The sequence below is a fragment of the Rhinoraja longicauda genome, chromosome 24, assembly GCF_053455715.1.
Source record: "Rhinoraja longicauda isolate Sanriku21f chromosome 24, sRhiLon1.1, whole genome shotgun sequence".
NCBI classification, from domain to species: Eukaryota; Metazoa; Chordata; class Chondrichthyes; order Rajiformes; family Arhynchobatidae; genus Rhinoraja; species Rhinoraja longicauda.
Genome location: NC_135976.1, coordinates 27,170,666 through 27,190,615, shown reverse-complemented (window position 1 = coordinate 27,190,615; position 19,950 = coordinate 27,170,666). Strand labels below are relative to the sequence as shown.

The 19,950-nt window shown below is 50.2% G+C and overlaps 1 protein-coding gene across 1 annotated transcript in view; it reads right to left on the bottom strand.

The window, feature by feature from the left end:
• LOC144605327 (transcriptional enhancer factor TEF-5-like) overlaps nt 1-19,950 on the bottom strand; it is a 148,660-nt gene that overhangs the window by 23,475 nt on the left and 105,235 nt on the right. Inside the window, exons 7-8 of the mRNA XM_078420453.1 lie at nt 14,948-14,991; nt 12,914-12,988 (exon numbers count right to left, since the gene is read on the bottom strand). Of these exons, the coding sequence (XP_078276579.1) occupies nt 12,914-12,988; nt 14,948-14,991 (119 nt within the window). The remainder of the gene's footprint in view (nt 1-12,913; nt 12,989-14,947; nt 14,992-19,950) is intronic.

The window sequence follows — 19,950 nt, the reverse complement described above, 5'->3', positions numbered from 1 at the left end:
CACCTGATGTCGAACTCTAACCCCTGCCATGCTCATCTGATGTCATGAACTCTGACCCCTCCCATGCTCACCTGATGTCATGAACTCTGACCCCATGCCATGGTCACCTGATGTCATGAACTCTGACCCCTGCCATGGTCACCTGATGTCATGAACTCTGACCCCTGCCCAGGGTTACTTGATGGCATGGACTTTGATCCCTGCCTGTGGTCCGATGATTCCATGGACTCTGACACCCCACTTCTTTATTATTCTATTTTTCAGGATCTGAGTGTCGTTGGCAAGGCCAACATTAATTGATCATTCCGTTGCCTTTGTGAGGATGGTGCAAGTCACCACCTTGACCTACTGTGGTGGTCAAGTGAAGGTACTCACACGGTGCTGTTTGGTAGGGAGTTCCAGGATTTAGACCTGGTGAAGATGAAGATGAAGAAACAGGGATATTGTTTCAAGTTGGAATGGCGTGCCACAGATTATGGCACAGACCTGCACACCCGGGGCAATTTACAGTAGTTATTCACCACACGTCATTGGGACATGTCTGCACACAGAGTATGAACAAACTCCGCACGAACAGCATCCAAGGTCAGGATTGAACCATGGTTTCTGGTACTGTGGGGCAGCAACTCTACTCGCTGTGCCACGACACCGCCTTAACATTATTGGTAATATTTTGGGTAGCACGGTGGAGTAGCTGTACAGCAACTGGCGCAGAGCATCAGGGACCCGGGTTAGATTCTGAACACAGGTGTTCATCTGTACGGAGTTTGTAAGTTCTCCCCGTGACCTGCGTGGGTTTTCTCCAAGATCTTCGGTTTTCTCCCATACTCCAAAGATGTACAGGTTTGTTGGCTTGGTATAAATGTAAAAAAATTGTCCCTATTGGGGATCGCTGGTCGACGTGGACTCGGTGAGCCAAGGGGCCTGTTTCAGAGCAGTATCTCTAAACTAAACTAAAGTAATTTTAGCACCAGGTTAATTTTATATTGAACCATATCAGGCCTGAATGGAATCTGCAGGTCGCATGCAACCTCCAATCTGTGCTGGGAGATATTACTGGATTCAGAGATGGTGTAGAAGTAGTCATAGGGTCACAGAGAATGGTTTTGTTTAGCTTAGAGATACAGCACGGAAACAGGCCCTTTGGCTCATCGAGTCCGCACCGACCAGCGATCCGCGCACATTAACACTATCCTATACACACAAGGGACAATTTACACTTATACCAAGCCAATAACCCACAATCCTGAACGTCTTTGGAGTGTGGGAGGAAACTAAAGATCTCAGAGAAAACCCACGTGGTCACGGGGAAGACGTACAAACTCCGGACAGACAGCACCCGTAGTCGGGATCCGCCTTGTCTGTACGGAGTTTATATGTTCTCCCCGTGACCACAAGGGTTATCTCTGAGATCTTCCATTTCCTCCCACACTCCAAAGACAAACAGGCTAGTAGGTTAGTTGGCTTTGTATAAGTGTAAATTGTCCCTAGTATGTGTGGGAAAGTGCTAATGTGCGGGGATCGCTGGTCGGTGTGGACTTGATGAGCTGAAGGACCTGTTTCCATGCTGTATCTCAAATCCAAACTAAACTAAGCTGAAAAACAAAGCTGTTATTGGTAAAAATAACAGAGATTTGCTCTCGACCACAAACCCATAAATGCGGCCATACAGAGGGCATTAGATGCACTACATGTACATTGCAACCTGCCTAGAAATGAAACAGTTGACCATTAGCAGCTCCTAACCAGAAACAGGCTTTGATACTTCCTCATCGGAGCTAGGATTGTGAGCGGATAATCGCAGTTTCACAGTTGAGGGATTTAAGTGAGATTGGATTAATGGCAAGGCAGAATAAATGCTAGAAAAGTGTTTCCAGATATGCAAAGCCATGGAGTTATTCCAAGCTTGGCTGTAAACTTGGGACAGCTACAGTAGAAAGTACATAGAGTCATAGAATGATAGTGTGGAAACAGGCCCTTCGGCCCAACTTGCCCACATCAGCCAACATATCCCAGCTACACCAGTCCCACCTGCCTGCATTTGGTCCATATCCCTCCAAACCTGTCCTATCAATGTACTTGCCTAACTGCTTCTTAAACATTGGGATAGTCCCAGCCTCAATTACCTCCTCTGGCAGTTTATTCCATACACCCACCACCCTTTGTGTGAAGAAGTTACCCCTCAGATTCTTATTAAATCTTTTCCTGCTTCACCTTAAACCTATGTCCTCTGGTCCTTAATTCACCTATTCTGGGCTAGAGGCTCTGTGCATCTACCCGATCCATTCTTCTCAAGATTTTATACAGCCTCTTCAACCCCTCCCTATAGCTCAGACCATCTAGTCCTGGCAACATCCACATAAATCTTCTCTGTACCCTTTCCAACTTGACAACATCTTTCCTATAACATGGTACCCAGAGCTGAACGCAATAGTGAGACAGAGAGAGACAGAGAGAGAGAGAGAGAGAGAGAGAGAGAGAGAGAGAGAGAGAGAGAAGAGAGAGAGAGAGAGAGAGAGAGAGAGAGAGAGAGAGAGAGAGAGAGAGAGAGAGAGAGAGAGAGAGAGAGAGAGAGGGAGAGAGGGGGAGAGAGGGAGAGAGAGGGGGAGGGAGGGGAAGGGGAGGGAGGGAGGGAGGGAGGGAGGGAGGGTGGGGAGGGAGGATGGGAGGGAGGGAGGGAGGGAGGGAGGGGGAGAGGGGGAGAGAGAGAGAGAGAGAGAGAGAGAGAGAGAGAGAAAGAGAGAGAGAGAGAGAGAGAGAGAGAGAGAGAGAGAGAGAGAGAGAGAGAGAGAGAGAGATAGAGAGGGAGAGAGGGAGAGAGACTCACACATGTCTAGGCTGCTGAGACACAGTATGCCATCATGCCCACATATAATGAGGGACTGCACCCACACTCAGGGGCAAAGAATGAGCCGCCAGGATAAGCCTGAGACCACCAGCGCCCCCTTCTCGAGGCAAGGGAGCACTGCAGGGAGAAGCCTGGGGTCACCATGGGTCCTCCTTTGAGCAGCCGGGACAAGCCCGAGATCGCCATGTGGTCCTGGACTTCCTTACCATTCGAAATAAAATATATCATCTGAGTTCACCCCTGCCGCGAGTGTCTTCAAATGAACCTCAGGCAAATACTAATCCCAGGCAAAGGTCACCTAACACCATTGACATTCAACGCAACGGACTGCCATCTACTCCCAACCAATGTTCGCTTTCCACCATGGATATTGAACTGCTCAATAGTGTGTGAGCTGTCGGGAGAGGTTGAGCAGGCTGGGTCTCTATTCCATGGAGCGCAGGAGGATGAGGGGAGATCTTATAGAGGTATACAAAATCATGAGAGGAATAGATCGGGTGGATGCACAGAGTCTTTTACCCAGAGTAGGGGAATCGAGGACCAAAGGACACAGGTTCAAGGTGAAGGGGAAAAGTTTTTAATAGGAATCCGAGGGGTAACTTTTTCACACAGTGGCTGGTGGGTGTATGGAACAAGCTGCCAGAGGAGGTAGTTGAGGCTGGGACTATCCCATTGTTTAAGAAAAAAGTTGGACAGATACATGGATAGGACAGGTTTGGAGGATGGTGGACCGAGCGCAGGTAAGTGGGACTAGGGCAGCTGGGACATTGTTGGCCGGTGTGGGCGAGTTGGGCCAAAGGGCCTGTTTCAACACTGTATATGGCTCTCTGACTCTATCTAATTTAATCCAGTGCCTGTAGTAGTCTGACGCTGGAAGCTCTCCAACACATCTGGGTCCTGTTTAAACACATTTTCCTGGACGACTTCTCACAGCATGTTCACTTTATTACAGGGAGGACAGTGATAGCAAATCTTCAGGAGAGCCCCAGCAGAACTTTAACCACTACATGTTCAGACGGACAAAAAGAAAACACGTGCTGATGTGAGCTCACCATTTAGCTGGGAACCAATCTTGAGGGGGAAAAAAAAGAGGTGGAAATGGATAAAAGAGTGCCACTCCGATTTTTCTCACTAATCGGAAATAAAGCAGAGCAAGGCACATTCCTGCTGCTGCTCATTCCCGTGATAAAGAAATCATGTAATCATATTCACTGAGATGAAAATATATAAGAGGCCAAAAAACAAAAAGCCAGAATGCACACCTCACGCTGCCTCGCAAGGCCAGCAGCATAATCAAGGACCAGTCGCAACCCGGTCGCTCCCTCTCCCATCAGGCAAGAGGTACAGAAGTGTGAAAACGCACACCTCCAGATTCAGGGACAATTTCTTCCCAGCTGTTATCGGGCAACTGAACCATCCTACCAACAACTTGAGAGTGGTCCTGAACTATTATCTACCTCATTGGAGACCCTCAGATTATGTTTAAGAAAATAACTGCAGATGCTGGTACAAATCGAAAGTGTTTATACACAAAATGCTGGAGTAACTCAGCAGGTCAGGCAGCATCTCAGGAGAGAAGGAATGGGCGACCCGAAACGTCGCCCATTCCTTCTCTCCTGAGATGCTGCCTGACCTGCTGAGTTACTCCAGCATTTTGTGAATAAATACCTCAGATTATGTTTAATCGGTCTTTGCTGGACTTTATCTTGCACTGAACGTTATTCCCTTTGTCCTGCATCTGTACAATGTGGACGGCTCCATTGTCATCATGTCTAGTCTTTCCGCTGACTGGTTTCACTGTATGTCAGTACACATGACAATAAACTGAACTGAACTATACTCAGTGCCAATGGATATTTGAAAGCTTCATTCCAAATCTCCTTGAAATCTAATGCTCAAAAAGGCTGACTGGAATGAAACATGATGGAAACGCAGGAGTTTGATTAGATTCATAGATTCACAGAGTGATACAGTGCGGAAACAGGCCCTCCTTCCCAACTTGCCCACACCGGCCAACATGTCCCAGCTACAATAGTCCCACCTTTCTGCATTTGGTCCATGTTCCTCCAAACTTGTCCTATCCATGTACCTGTCTAACTGTTTCTTAAACATTGGGATAGTCCCAGCCTCAACTACCTCCTCTGGCAGCTTGTTCTATACACCCACCACCCTTTGTGTGAAAAAGGTACCCCTCAGATTCCTATTAAATCTTTCCCCCTTCATTTTGAACCTATGTCCTCTGGTCCTCGATTCTCCTTCTCTGGGGAAGTGACTCTGTGCGTCTACCCGATCTATTCCTCTCATGATTTTGTACACCTTTATAAGAGATTCTGTGCATCTACCCAATCTATTCCTCTCTTAACCTTATACATCTCCATAAGATCGCCCCTCATCCTCCTGCGCTCCAAGGAATAGAGACCCAGCCTACTCAATCTCTCCCTACAGCTCAGACCGTCTAGTGCTGGCAACATCCTCGTAAATCTTCTCCGAACCCTTTCACGCTTGACAATATCTTTCCGAAAACTTGGTGCCCGGAACAGATTGATTTTGTCTCCCTGTTTGCTGGTCCCAGAAGCAGATCTGCGATCATTCATTACGATCTCCTCCCTCTTTTAAAGGTCTACTCCACTGTGGTTGGCTCAGTGGTAATCATGTAGTCTTTACGCTGACTGGATGGTACGCAATAGAGGTCTTTCACTGTACCTCGGTACACATGACAATAAACTAAACAAAATTAAACTGAATTGATTGAAAGATGCAGCACAGAAAGAAAGAAAGAAAGAGGCCCTTCGGCCCACAAAGTTCATGCTGACCATTGATCACCCGCTCGCAATAGTCCTAGGATATCCCACTTTCGCATCCAGTCCCGACACAGCAGTGGCAATTTATAGAGGCTAATTAACCTGCACACGTGCACGTTTTGGGGATTTACCTGCACCCAGAGGAAGCTCACAATCAACCTCACTGCATCACATTTGTTCATTTCTCACGTGGGTTAAACGTTCATCAGAGAAATGAACTGAGCCAACGTGCAGGGAATCATTAAGACAACTTGCCCATTGTACTTTGTGCTTCCTCTCCCCTTTCCCCCCTCCCCTCCCCCCCCCTCTAAAATCAGTCTGAAGAATCTTGACCAAAACGTCACCTTTCCATATTCTCCAGAGATGCTGCCTGACCTGCTGAGTTGCTCCAGAACTTTTATGTCATTGCCCGCTGCATGTTTGGTTATTTTCAAGCATTCGATGGGACACTCAACACGAGACTAAGGTTGGTCCTCCTGAAGGTAAGGGGGTGGGACAGGTAGAGGAGGATCACAGAGAGAAGTGAAGGTCAAGGGGAAAGAAAGAAAGATGGGATGGGGGGGGGGGGGGGGGGGGGGGGGAGAGGAAGGGGAACAGGGAGAAATCCTACATTAAGCATAGGGAGCAATCTACTCTGAACAGAACACTGGTCGGAACTGCTGAACAGAGGTCTGGTCAGAAACCCAGTTCAGCGCAAGAGTGGTTTATGGCAGGGGAAGAGCGCTTGTTATCAAATTTGCGAGAGGGGCTCTCGAGGAACGGAAACATAGACAATAGGTGCAGGAGTAGGCCATTCGGCCCTTCGAGCCAGCAGCACCACGCAATATGATCATGGCTGATCGTCAAAAATCAGTACCCCGTTCCTGCTTTCTCCCCATATCCCTTGATTCCGTAGGCCCTAAGAGCTAAATCTAACTCTCTCTAGAAAACATCCAGTGAATTGGCCTCCACTGCTTTCTGTGGCAGAGAACTCCACAGATTCACAACTCTCTGGGTGAAAAAAGTTTGTTCCTCATCTCAGTCCTAAATGTCCCGAGGACGGAGAAGAAAACAGAGAGGATTGGGCGCTTGATCTTGTTCATCGAGGTAGGGAGGGGGGCTTGGAGGAGAAGACATCGCTCGGGAACTGAGATCATAGATCTGAAAGGGGAACGGGATACTCTTGGCAGATGAATGTTGGAACAAAATGAACCATATTAATAACAGAACGGACCACATCAACACTGGCACGAAACGTTAAACATTGCTAATAGTTTCCTCAGGCTGCGAATCAACCTCCATGAGACATCTGGTACAAAGAAAACCACAGTGCAATGCAATGAGAAAAGCAGAACAAATAGCCAAATTCTCTCAGTCACAATGTGACCTGTATGCATCAGCAGATATTACACTGGATCAGAGGTTCATATGTTGTAGGAGCAGAGTGAGGCCATTTGGCCCATCAAGTCCACTCCGCCATTCAAAGGGATTAAAAGTACCATTAGCAAATTTGCAGATGATACTAAGCTGGGGGGTAGTGTGAATTGTGAGGAAGATGCAATAAGGCTGCAGGGTGACTTGGACAGGTTGTGTGAGTGGGCGGATACATGGCAGATGCACTTTAATGTAGATAAGTGTGAGGTTATTCACTTTGGAAGTAAGAATAGAAAGGCAGATTATTATCTGAATGGTGTCAAGTTAGGAGGAGGGGGAGTTCAACGAGATCTGGGTGTCCTAGTGCATCAGTCAATGAAAGGAAGCATGCAGGTACAGCAGGCAGTGAAGAAAGCCAATGGAATGTTGGCCTTCGTAACAAGAGGAGTTGAGTATAGGAGCAAAGAGGTCCTTCTACAGTTGTACCGGGCCATGGTGAGACCGCACCTGGAGTACTGTGTGCAGTTTTGGTCTCCAAATTTGAGGAAGGATATTCTTGCTATGGAGGGCGTGCAGCGTAGGTTCACTAGGTTAATTCCCGGAATGGCGGGACTGTCGTATGTTGAAAGGCTGGAGCGATTGGGCTTGTATACACTGGAATTTAGAAGGATGAGGGGGGATCTTATTGAAACATATAAGATAATTAGGGGATTGGACACATTAGAGGCAGGAAACATGTTCCCAATGTTGGGGGAGTCCAGAACAAGGGGCCACAGTTTAAGAATAAGGGGTAGGCCATTTAGAACGGAGATGAGGAAGAACTTTTTCAGTCAGAGAGTGGTGAAGGTGTGGAATTCTCTGCCTCAGAAGGCAGTGGAGGCCAGTTCGTTGGATGCTTTCAAGAGAGAGCTGGATAGAGCTCTTAAGGATAGCGGAGTGAGGGGGTATGGGGAGAAGGCAGGAACGGGGTACTGATTGAGAGTGATCAGCCATGATCGCATTGAATGGCGGTGCTGGCTCGAAGGGCTGAATGGCCTACTCCTGCACCTATTGTCTATTGTCTATTGTCTATTCGTCAATCGTGGCTGATCTCCCTTTCCCTCTCAACCCCATTCTCCAGCCTTCTCCCCATACCCCTGACACCTGTACGCATCAAAAATCCAGAATCTATCAATCTCTACCGTAAAAATATCTATTGACTTGGCCTCCACAGCCTCCTGTGGCAATGAATTCCACATTGGATCAAAATACAGTACAGTGTGGCGCGTCGGTAGAGGCCCGAAATAAAGGCAAGGAGCCAGGTATTTTGGGGGCGTTAAGGTTTTAATAGTCGGTTATCAGACGGGTCGAGTCTGCCGGAATGACTTCGCGCCCAAAACCTTGTCCTTATATCTCTAGTACCGGACCGCCCCCCTGGACTGGTCCATTTCCGTGCCGAGGGGTCGGTAGTGGTATGGCCCGACCCTTGGGAGCCGCCACAGTACCCCCCCCCAAAACCGGAGGCACAAAGCGCACTGGTGGTCGCACAGCCCGACCGGACCGCGTACGGTAATCGGTCGACAGAGGGGCTGCCGGAGGCACAGTTGGAGCGATAGGTGGTGGGTCCCAGAAGGGTGGGCGACCTCGTGGCCGAGGCTGGTCTAAGTGGGCCGGCTTCAGGCGGTCAATTGACACGGCCTCCGGCCGGCCCCCCATGTCCAAGATAAAGGTTGTCTGTCCGTGCTCCAGCACCCGGTACGGGCCTTCATACGGCCTCTGGATTGGCGTCTGGTGGGCGTCACGGCGCAGGAACACAAAGGCGCAGTCCCGGAGGGCCGATGGCACGTAAGGGCGGAATGTCCCATGGCGGGACGTCGGCACGGGTGCGAGCTTGCCAACTCGCTCTCAGAGTCGCTGTAGGGTGGATGAGGGCGGTTCCTCTCGCCCCGGCAACGAGGGCACGAACTCCCCGCGCACCCTGAGCGGGGACCCGTAGACGAGCTCCGCTGACGATGAAGCCAGGTCCTCCTTGGGCGCAGTCCGGATGCCCAGCAAGACCCATGGTAGCTCGTCCATCCAGTCGGGGCCGGAGAGTCGCGCTTTCAGCGCTGTCTTCAGCTGCCGGTGGAACCTCTCCACCAGGCCGTTTGCCTGCGGGTGATAAGCCGTGGTGTGATGTAGCCGCACGCCCAACAGGTGGGCCATGGCCAACCACAGCTCGGAGGTGAACTGTGGCCCCCGGTCCGAGGAGATGACCACCGGCACCCCAAAGCGAGCAATCCAGTGCGCGTCCAACGCATGAGCGCATGTGGCTGTTGATGTATCGGCCAGCGGTATGGCCTCCGGCCACCGCGTGAAGTGGTCCACCACCGTGAGGAGGTGGGTGATGCCCCGGGATGGCGGGAGCGGGCCCACAATGTCCACGTGCAGGTCGTCGAAACGTCGGCAGGGTAGACCGATCTCTTGGAGTGGCGCCCGGACGTGGCGTTGAATCTTTGCCGTCTGACACGGAATGAAGGTGCGGGCCCGGTGGCCAACCTGCTTGCGCAGACCATGCCACATGAACCGCGCAGCTACCAATGCGATCGTCGCCCGGATGGATGGGTGAGCCAGCCCGTGGACCACGTCAAACACCCTCCGGCGCCACGCGGCCGGGACGATGGGGCGCGGCTGACCTGCCGACACATCGCACAGTATCGTCGCTCCTCCGGGTCCGAGGGGAACATCCTCAAGGCGGAGGCCAGAGATGGCAGTCCGGTAGGCGGGCATCTCCTCGTCCGTTAGTTCGGCCTCCGCCAGGGCAGAATAATCAATGCCGGGTGCCACTTCTAACACGGCATTGATGGCGGGGCGAGACAATGCGTCGGCCACCCGGTTTTCCTTCCCCTCGATAAAGCGGATGGAGGTGGTGAATTCCGATATGTAGGCCAACTGGCGCTGCTGTCGGGCGGACCATGGGTCGGAGACCATTGCCAGGGCGGACGTGAGCGGCTTGTGGTCCGTGTAAGCTGTGAACGGGCGGCCCTCCAGAAAATAGCGGAAGTGACGAACGGCCAGGTACAGGGCGAGGAGCTCGCGGTCGAAGGCGCTGTACTTCCTCTGGGCGTTGTCGAGGTGCCGGCTGAAGAAGGCCAGGGGGCGCCAACCCCCGTCTGTGAGTTGCTCCAGTACGGCACCAACCCCCAACTCTGAGGCGTCCACCGTAAGGGCTGTCGGGGCATCCTCCCGTGGGTGAACAAGCAACACAGCCCGAGCCAGGGCCTCCTTCGCGCCGTCAAAGGCTGTTACCGCCTCGTCGGTCCATACGACATTCTTACGCTTGCCCGCCAGCAGCTCGTATAGCAGCCGCATGATGTGGGCCGCGGATGGCAGGAACCGGTGATAAAAGGGCCACCATGCCGACGAATTCCTGCAGGTCACGCACCGAGGACGGACGGGGAAACCGGCGGATGGCGTCTACTTTGTCTGGCAGGGGAACCGCGCCTTGCGAGGACACACGGTGGCCGAGAAAGTCGATTGTGGCCACGCCAAAGCGGCACTTGGCAAGGTTTATAGCCAACCCGTGCTCGCTGATCCGCTGAAAGAGCTGCCGGAGGTGGGCACAGTGCTCCTGCCGCGAGCGGCTGGCTACCAACATGTCGTCAAGGTAGATAAACAGGAAATCCAGCCCGCGACACACGCCGTTCATTAACCGCTGGAATGACTGCGCGGCGTTCTTGAGGCCGAACGGCATCCGTACGAACTCGTAGAGTCCGAACGGCGTTATGATTGCCGTCTTGGGCACATCCTCCGGGTGGACCGGGATCTGGTTGTAACCTCGCACCAGATCCACCTTCGAGAATATCGTGGGCGTTGAAGTCCTGGATGTGGGGCACGGGGTATCGGTCCTCGGCGGTAGCGACGTTCAGCCGCCGATATTCCCCGCAAGGTCTCCAGCCCCCGTTTGCCTTGGGGACCATGTGGAGTGGGGATGCCCATGGGCTGTTGGAAGGGCGGACGATCCCCAAGGACTCCATCGTGCGGAACTCCTGTCGTGCCAGGCGTAGCTTCTCAGGCGGCAGTCGGCGTGCTCGTGCGTGGAGGGGTGGGCCGGTAGTTGTTATATAATGGAACACCCCATGCTTGCGGGTCGACGACCGGAATTGCGGGGCCATAATATCGGGAAACTCCGCCAGAACCCGAGCGAAATGGGAGTCCACGGACGACAGCGGGCGTACAATGGGCTCGCAGCGCAATGGGCTCCATCGTGGCGGAGTGGACCAAGCGCTGCTGCCTGACGTCCACGAGGAGAGAATGAGCCCACAGAAAGTCAGCCCCGAGCAACGGCTGGGAGACGTCGGCGATCGTGAACTGCCACGTGAAATGACTGGCGCCGAAAACGATGTGGACCGTGCGGACGCCATAAGTCTGAATGTGGCTCCCGTTTGCCGCGGTGAGGATGGGCCCCCGCTTCCCAGAACGAATGTCCAGCGGCGAAGGGCGCAGCACGCTCAGCTCCGCCCCGGTATCCACGAGGAAGCGGCCCCCGGAGCGCCGATCCCAGGCGAAGAGGCGGTGAATCTGGCCGGCCGCCGCGGGGACTATTGGCAGCCGGCCCCGGCGTTTCCCGGGAACGTGCACGGCTGGCGGCATTGTCGGGCTGCAGCACCCCAGCGCTGGTGGTAATAACACCAGTGCTTCCTGCTGGTGCTAGCTGGAGCCTGCTGGTGATGGACTGCAGGTGCATGTGCGGGTGCAGGACCCGCAATGGCCACCGGGGGCAATCTCGCAGGCCTCCGGGGCATAGCTGTCACTCCTTCCACAGTACAGGATATATATAATTTTTCATGCAAATCTTCATGAGGGGAAGATGCCAGCTGACAGAACACATTCATTTTAATACTATAGACATTCCAGTCGTAGTCTCAGAGTCACACAGCATGGAAAAAGACCCTTCGGCCCAACTCATCCATGTCAGCCTAGATGCTCCGTCTGAGATAGGCCCAGTCACAAGAATAAAATGCAGGTGTAGGAAGGAACTGCAGATGCTGGTTTACACTGAAGTTAAACACAAAATGCAGGAGTAACTCAGCGGGTCAGGCAGCATCTCTGGAGAAAAGGACTAGGTGATGTTTCGGGCCGAGACCCTACTTCAGACTGCCAGAAGGGGCTGACCCGAAGTGTCACCTATTCCTTTTCTCCAGAGACGCTGCCTGACCCGTTGAATTACTTCAATAAAATGCAGGTGCTCCTCACAGATGAGTCCAATGGAAGAAATAGAAACATAGAACCGCAGATGCTGCTCAATACACAAAAGGACACAAAGTGCTGGAGTAACTCAGCAGGTCAGGCAGCACCTTTGGGGAAACATGGATTGGTGACGTTTCGGGACGTCCGAAGAAGGATCTTGCCCTGAAACGTCACCTATCCATGGCCTCCAGAGATGCTGACTGACCCGCTGAGTTACTCCAGCACTTTGTGTCCTTTCTAATTGAGGAAGACTTGCTCTTCCCCCAATAAACACTAAATTCAATGCTAGACCTTAGAGCGTAAGCTTCGAGCCTAAGGTTCTCGGAGCAGAATTAGGCCATTTGGCCCATCAAGTCTACGCTGCCATTCAGTCATGGCTGATCTATCTTTCCCTCTCAACCCCATTCTACGATACGATACGATAGAACGTTATTTATCCCAGGTGGGAAATTGGTCTGCCAACGGTCATGAAAACACACAAATTTTCCTGCCTTCGCCCCCTGAGCGGAGTTGAGCAGGGAAGTCTGCAAACTCCCGACCACAGCTCAATGTGACCGCAAAGAGAGAGGGGGAGTGGGGATGAGGTCACACCTGAAGGAGAAGGGAAAGAGAGCGCAGCACAGGGAACAAACACAGGAATCAATAGACACCAGCGGCCCTCTTAATGCAGCCCGGGGCCAGCTCGACCTCCCATCTTCCTCACCTGCGGCCCTCAGTGGATGTGCTGCTCCATGGGTCTCTAGGCCTCCATCCACACCCCGCCAGCTCTGGGATGTTGCTGGCACCAGATATATAGGGAAAAAAATACAGAGCGAGAAAGACAAATGACCCAAAATAAACCATCGTCATCATTTCAACAACACCACTTAAAACCGCCTTTCATTTCCCCCCCCCAACTGCCTCCCATTTGCCATCACCGACCGTCCCCTGCGCTGAGTGTATCATGAGAATTTGGAGCATCGCAACAAAGCTGAACCGTCCGACCACAACTAGCGATGGCTGAACTGCCATCTACCTCTCTGGTGACCGTCGGACTATCCTTGATCGGGCTCTACCTTGCACTAAATGTTATTCCCTTGTCATGTATGGAAGTTCCCTATGGAACTCACTACCCCAAACCGTTAGAGACTCCTCCACACTCACCACATTCAAAACATCGCTGAAGTCTCACCTGTTCAGTACTGCCTTCAACCACTGAAGGTCACCTCACCTTCTGTCTCCTTTCTCTGTTCGTTTACTTATTTACTTATTTATCTATTTATTCATTTCCCTATGTTCTCTAAATCTCTGTAAAGCGTCTTTGAGTATATGAAAAGCGCTATATAAATGTAATGCATTATTATTATTATTATTATTATTATGTACCCGTGTGCTGTAAATGGCTCGATTGTAATCATGTACTGTCTTTCCGCTGACTGAATAGCGCGCAACAAAAGCTTTTCACTGTACCTCGGTGCACGTGACAATTAACTAAACCGAACTGAACTGAAAGCTTCGTGTTTTAAATAACAAGATCAACTCTTGATCGGTTACTCTTGAAACAGAATACACGGAGGACAAAATTAACTTTGGTTATTTTACTGTTTGGCACAGAAACGGTAAGCGATGACCAGCACTCCTTTATTGTTAACGTGCAAATCCAAAGACTTCTCCTCAAAACACCCAAAATCTGAGGTCCGTCATGATCTCCTCAAACCAAGCGGCCAAAAGATTTAACCCTGTAATTCCTGTACACCGGAACAGAGAATGAAATTCCCTGTGTACCCCAAAGCTGATTAGATCTATGTTTGAGATCAACCCAGCAGTTCCTTGGAGCGGTTTCACTGTTGCTAACAAGACTTCACAACAGCGAAGCCTAACGCAAATTGGAGGAACAGCACCTCATATTTCGCTTGGGCGACTTGCAACCCAGCGGCATCAATATTGAGTTCCCTGACTTCAGGCAATCCTTGCATCCCCTCTCTCTCCATCCCCCCCGCCACCCTAGTCGTTGTCCTAGTTTCACTGTTCGCATCTCTTCGTCATCACCTCCTCCGCAGCCACCAATGGACCATTGTGGGCTCTTAGGCCTGATTTCTTCTGTACCTTTTCTTACCTCTAGTTTCCCTCTCCCCTGATTCTCAGTCTGAAGAAGGGTCTCAAACTGAAACGGTAACCTATTCCTTTTCTCCGGAGATGCTGCCTGACCCCCTGTATATTGATTTCTCCTCAAGTAACCCTTGCATCCCCTCACTCTCTATCCCTCCCCCATTTGAGTCGTTGTACTAGTTTACGCTGTCATCCTGGTGAGTTTCGTTGTCCACATAATCGTTTTCACCACGCCCACTGCCAACAGTGGTCCGTTTCCTTTATCATTGCTACTTTTTTGCACATCTTTCATTCCTTTTTTTCGATATCTCTCTATATCACCGTCTGTCTCTCTCGTTTCCCTTTGCCCGACTCTCGGTCTGGAGAAGGGTCTCGACCCGAAAAGTCACCTCTGCCTTTTCTCCAGAGATGCTGTCTGACCCACTGAGTCACTCCAGCTTTTTGTGTCTATCTTCACAACCAGAGGACTTGTTAATGGGAGTAAAAAAGGAATCATTCAATCCTGGGGTGGATGGAGAAGGGGGGGGGGGAGGGAGGGGGGGGGCAATCACCTTTAATTCAGTTCAATGGCACACTTGGACCAAAGCCAGATGAACAATGTTATTGGTAACAGAACTGTAAATTGCTAGGATACCTGACAGATACTTACTCTTGAGAGGACCCAGGCTGACCAGGAAGAGGACCGGGCCAAAACTGCAATGACAAAAAACAGAACACAATAAAGACCTTTAGATTAATAAACCAAGAGGCACAATCTGTTCATCGTCAGGTTTAATCCCATTCAGATTCCAGTACTGTACAAAATGTGTAGGAAGGAACTGCAGATGGTGGTTTAAATCGAAGATGGACACAAAATGCTGGAGTAACTCAGCGGGACAGGCAGCATCTCTGGACAGAAGGAAGTCCATTCCTTCTCTCCAGAGATGCTGCCTGTCCCGCTGAGTTACTCCAGCATTTTGCGTCTATCTGGTATTGTACAAGTTCTGCACATCCAAGTAATTGATTAGTACGGGAGTCAGGGGTTATGGGGGAGAAGGCAGGAGATTGGGGTTAGGAGGGAGAGATAGAACAGCCATGATTGAATGGCGGAGTAGACCTGTTGGGCCAAATGGCCTAATTCTGGCCTAATCCTATCACGTATAACCTTATGATAATTAAGTCATAAGATGTGCACACAAAATGCGGTGGGTGTATGGGACGAGCTGCCAAAGGAGATAGTTGAGGCAGGGACTATCACAACATTTAAGAAACAGTTAGAAAGGTGCATGGATAGGACAGGTTTAGAGGGATATGGGCCAAACGCAGGCAGGTGGGACTTGTGTAGCTGGGACATGTTGGGCCGAAGGGCCTGTTTCCACGCTGCATGACACTATGACTCCATAAGATCATAAGACATGAGAAATATTAGGCCATTCAGCCCATCGAATCTGCTCCGCCATTCAAGTGCTTTAAAATTATTCAATGACAGTGAATTCCACTGATTCACCGCCCTCTGGCTAAAGAGGTTCCTGTCCTCATCTCCTCCCTGTAGATATGTCCTTTAACTCTGAAGCTGTGCTTTCTGGTCCTCATCTCTCCCACTAATGGAAACAGGGATTGGACACGTTAGATGCAGGAAAAAAATCCCCGATGTTGGGAGAGTCCAGAACCTGGGGCCACAGTTTAAGAATAACGGATAGGCCATTTAGAACTGGGATGAGGAAAAACTTTTTCACCCAGAGAGTTGTGATTCTGTGGAATTCTCTGCCACAGAAGGCAGTGGAGGCCAATTTACTGGATGCATTCTCAAGAGAGTTAGGGCTAGAGGAATCAAGGGGTATGGGGAGAAGGTAGGAAGGGGTACTGATTGTGGATGATGAGCCATGATCACATTGAATGACAGTGCTGGCTCGAAGTGCCAAATGGCCTCCTCCTGCACCCATTTTCTATGTTTCTATCCTCCCCACATTCCAGGCCTATCTCTGTTCGGTAGGTTTCAATGGGAATCCTCCCCTCTCCCCCCACCCCCCCCCCCTGCCCTAAACTCCAGCAAGTATAGGCCCAGAGCCATCAAATGCTCCTCATACGTTACCCCACTCATCCCTGGGATCATTCTTGTAAACCTCCTCTGGACCTTTTCCAACACTAGCACATCCCTTCTCAGATATGGGGCCAAAATCTATATGGTCTAACCTCTTTGGAAAGTAAATGGTGCCTTTGGACATGTAGGTCCAAAGCAGATTATTATTGGGAACCCCCTGCCTCATATTTGGGCTGACAGTAGTTTAGTTTAGTTTATTGTCCACACATGTACCAAGATACAGTGAAAATCTTTTTTGTTGCGTGCTATCCAATGAGCGGATAGACTATACACGATTAAAATCAGGCCGCCCACAGTGTACAGATACAGGATGAAGGGAATAACGTTTCGTGCAAGATAAAGTCCAGAAAAGTCCGATTCAAGATAGCCCAAGGGTCTCCAAGATAGCCCAAGGGTCTCCAAGATAGTCCAAGGTGGATGGTAAGTCAGGACCGCTCTCTAGTTGATGATAGGTTTGTTCAGTTGCCTGATAACACCTGGGAAGAAACCGTCCCTGAATCTGAAGGTGTGCGTTTTCACACTACCGCACATCTTACCTGATGGAGAGGGGACAAGAGGGAGTGATCGGGGTGAGACACGTCCTTGATTATGGTGATCAGTGGAGATGGATTGCCCAGTTCAGTCAATACTGTACGAGGGTCTCGACCCGAAACATCACCCATTCCTTCTCTCCAGAGATGCTGCCTGTCCTGCTGAGTTACTCCAGCATTTTGTGTCTACCTTCAGTCAATACTCCGGTGCTGATGTTTCATGCAATGATGCTGACAACTATCAAAGCATCAAGACCTCTTTCCCTGGCGCCGCGCTGAATCCTTCATTAGAATGATCCAGGTCAATCACCTTATTGCTAATAGAATATAGTGTTTGCTCCCAGTATTCCAGATTAGAAAAGAGGGGAAAATAAAAGCAAGCAAGTGATTCTATCTCAACCAGCTATCCAGTGATCAGATGCTTAACAATATCAGTGCTTAACAAGGGCGGCACTGTGGCGCAGCGGTAGAGTTGCTGCCTTACAGCCCCAGAGACCCGGGTTCGATCCTGACTATGGGTGCTGTCTGTACAGAGTTTGTACGTTCTCCCCGTGGCCTGTGTGGATTTTGTCCGGGTGCACCGGTTCTGTGAATGCTCCGTACAGACAACACCCGTAGTCAGGATCAAAGCCGGCTCTCTGGCGCTGTAAGGCAGCAACTCTATCATCGTGCCACCGTGCCACCCCTACTGCCTTTGAGAAGTTGGCGGATAATTGCTTCTTGAACCACTACAATGCTTGATCAATCATTACAATTGTAGCAAAATTACTCTTCCCCCAGTTCCATAAAATAAAGAGGGTCCAGGATTTTGGCTAGTGCTTCTGAATGTGCAGGTAACCTATTTCCTTGAGTGACTCAGCAGGTCAGGCAGCATCCCTGGAGGGAAGGAATAGGTGACGTTTCGTGTTGGAAAGCCTTCTTCAGACTCAAGGCTTCCCGCCCGAAACGTCACCCATTCCTTTTCTCCAGAGATGCTGCCTGGCCCGCAGTTACTCCGGCACTTTGTGTCTATCTTCGGTATAAACCAGCATCTGCAGATCCTTGCTACACAACCTGTTTTCTTGTGCACTAGGAAGGGATGGTGTTCCTATGCACCATGTTCTTCAAGATAGCAGATACCGGCAGATACTGCAGCAAATGGGCGGCACAGTGGTGCGGAGGTAGAACTACTGCCTCACTGCGCCAGAGACCCGGGTTCCATCCTGACTATGGGTGCTTGTCTGCATAGAGTTTGTACGTTCTCCCCGTGACCTGCAAGGGTTTTTCTCCGGGTGCTCCGGTTTCCTCCCACACTCCAAAGACGTACATGTTTGTAGGTTAATTGGCTTGGTGAAAATGTAAAATTGTCCCTAGTGTGTGTAGTAATTCAGTTTAGTTTATTGTCACGTGTACCGAGGTACGGCAATGTTAATGCACGGGGATCGCTGGTCGGTGCGGACTCAGAGGGCCTGTTTCCACGCTGTACCTCTGAACTAAACTAAACCAAACCACTGGTTTGCGATGGGCTACTGAAAACACTTTGGGGAATTATTGGAGTGCATTTTGTAGCTGGGGTACAAAACTGAATGCTTTTGTATACCTAGAGCGGACAGTGTGAACGTTTAGAGTCCTGAATGAGTTACCAATAAAGCATTCTGCTTTTACTGAGTAACAAAACAATCTCATGGGTAGATTCATTCTGTCCTTTTGGCCAACCATTACGCTCTGCTGGAGACGGGGCGTTAAGTCGTTACATAGACCCAGCACGCTTTTACATAGGTTTTTCTCTGGGTATTCACGTTCATTAGCTATGGGAGCCATTCAGCCCATCCTGAGTCAATCCTGACTACGGGTGCTGTCTGTACGGGGTTTGCACGTTCTCCCCGTGGGTTTTCTCTGGGTGCTCCTGTTTTCCACTGCACTCCACTGACGTACAGGTTTGTAGGCTAATTGGCTTGGCATAATTGTACATTGTCCCCGGTGTGGGGAGGATAGCGTTAGTGTGCGGGGTGATTGCTGGTCGGCACGGACTCGGTGGGCCGAAGGGCCTGTTTCCTCGCTGTATCTCTAAACTAAACATGCAAATAAATATTCTTTAAACGGGGTTATGGCCGTATCATTGACTGCTGCCATTTTACACAGCTGGTAGATACTTCCATTATTCCACTGAGTTTGTTGTACCAGCTGTGCATATGCACTGGAGCCAATGTATATTTAACTAATGGTTCATTCATCATAATTCCTCTGAGTCAGTTTGACTGAGGAAGGGTGATGACATGTGACCCGATCTATAAACGGCATGTTAAAGTTTAAGACTAAATATGATAATGCGGACTCCTCCAGCCTTAGCTTTATCTCCTTTACGAGTGCATTGTCCGACAATTGTCTTGGATGAAAACTCTTTCATTTACATTATGCCTTTCATAATCAGAGTAATTTACTGCAGATAAATCACTTTTTAAAGAGTAATTGCCGTGTTAACAAAAGAAATGCAGCAGGCAGTTTTACATATAGAGCAGCTGGTGTGATTAAATGAAGAAACCCCGCTCTTACGTAGAAACAAGGATCAGAGAACCGGGTTCGATCTTGACTATGGGTACTGTCTGTACAGAGTTGGTACGTTCTCCCCGTGACCTGCGTGGGTTTTCTCCGGGATCTCCACTTTCCACCCACACTCCAAAGACGTACAGGTTTGTAGGTTAATTGGCTTGGTATAATTGTAAATTGTCCCGCGTGTGTGTAGGATAGCGTTACTGTGCAGGGATCGGCCAAAGGGCCTGTTTCCCTGCTGTACCTCGAAACTAAACAGATGCTGGTTTCTAACAAAGTGTGGAAACAAAGTGCTGGAGTAACTCAGCGGGTCAGGCAGCATCTCTGGAGAAAAAGGAAGGGTGACGTTTTGTGTTCAGACTGAAAGTAGGACATGGAAACTCCTGTCTCCTCTCTTTATGTGTTGGCTGTAGGGTAAATGTTAGCCAACATACCAACGACGCCACTGGCTTTTACACCCATTTAATGCTCACCACGAGTTTTAGAGATACAGCGTGGAAAACAGGCCCTTCG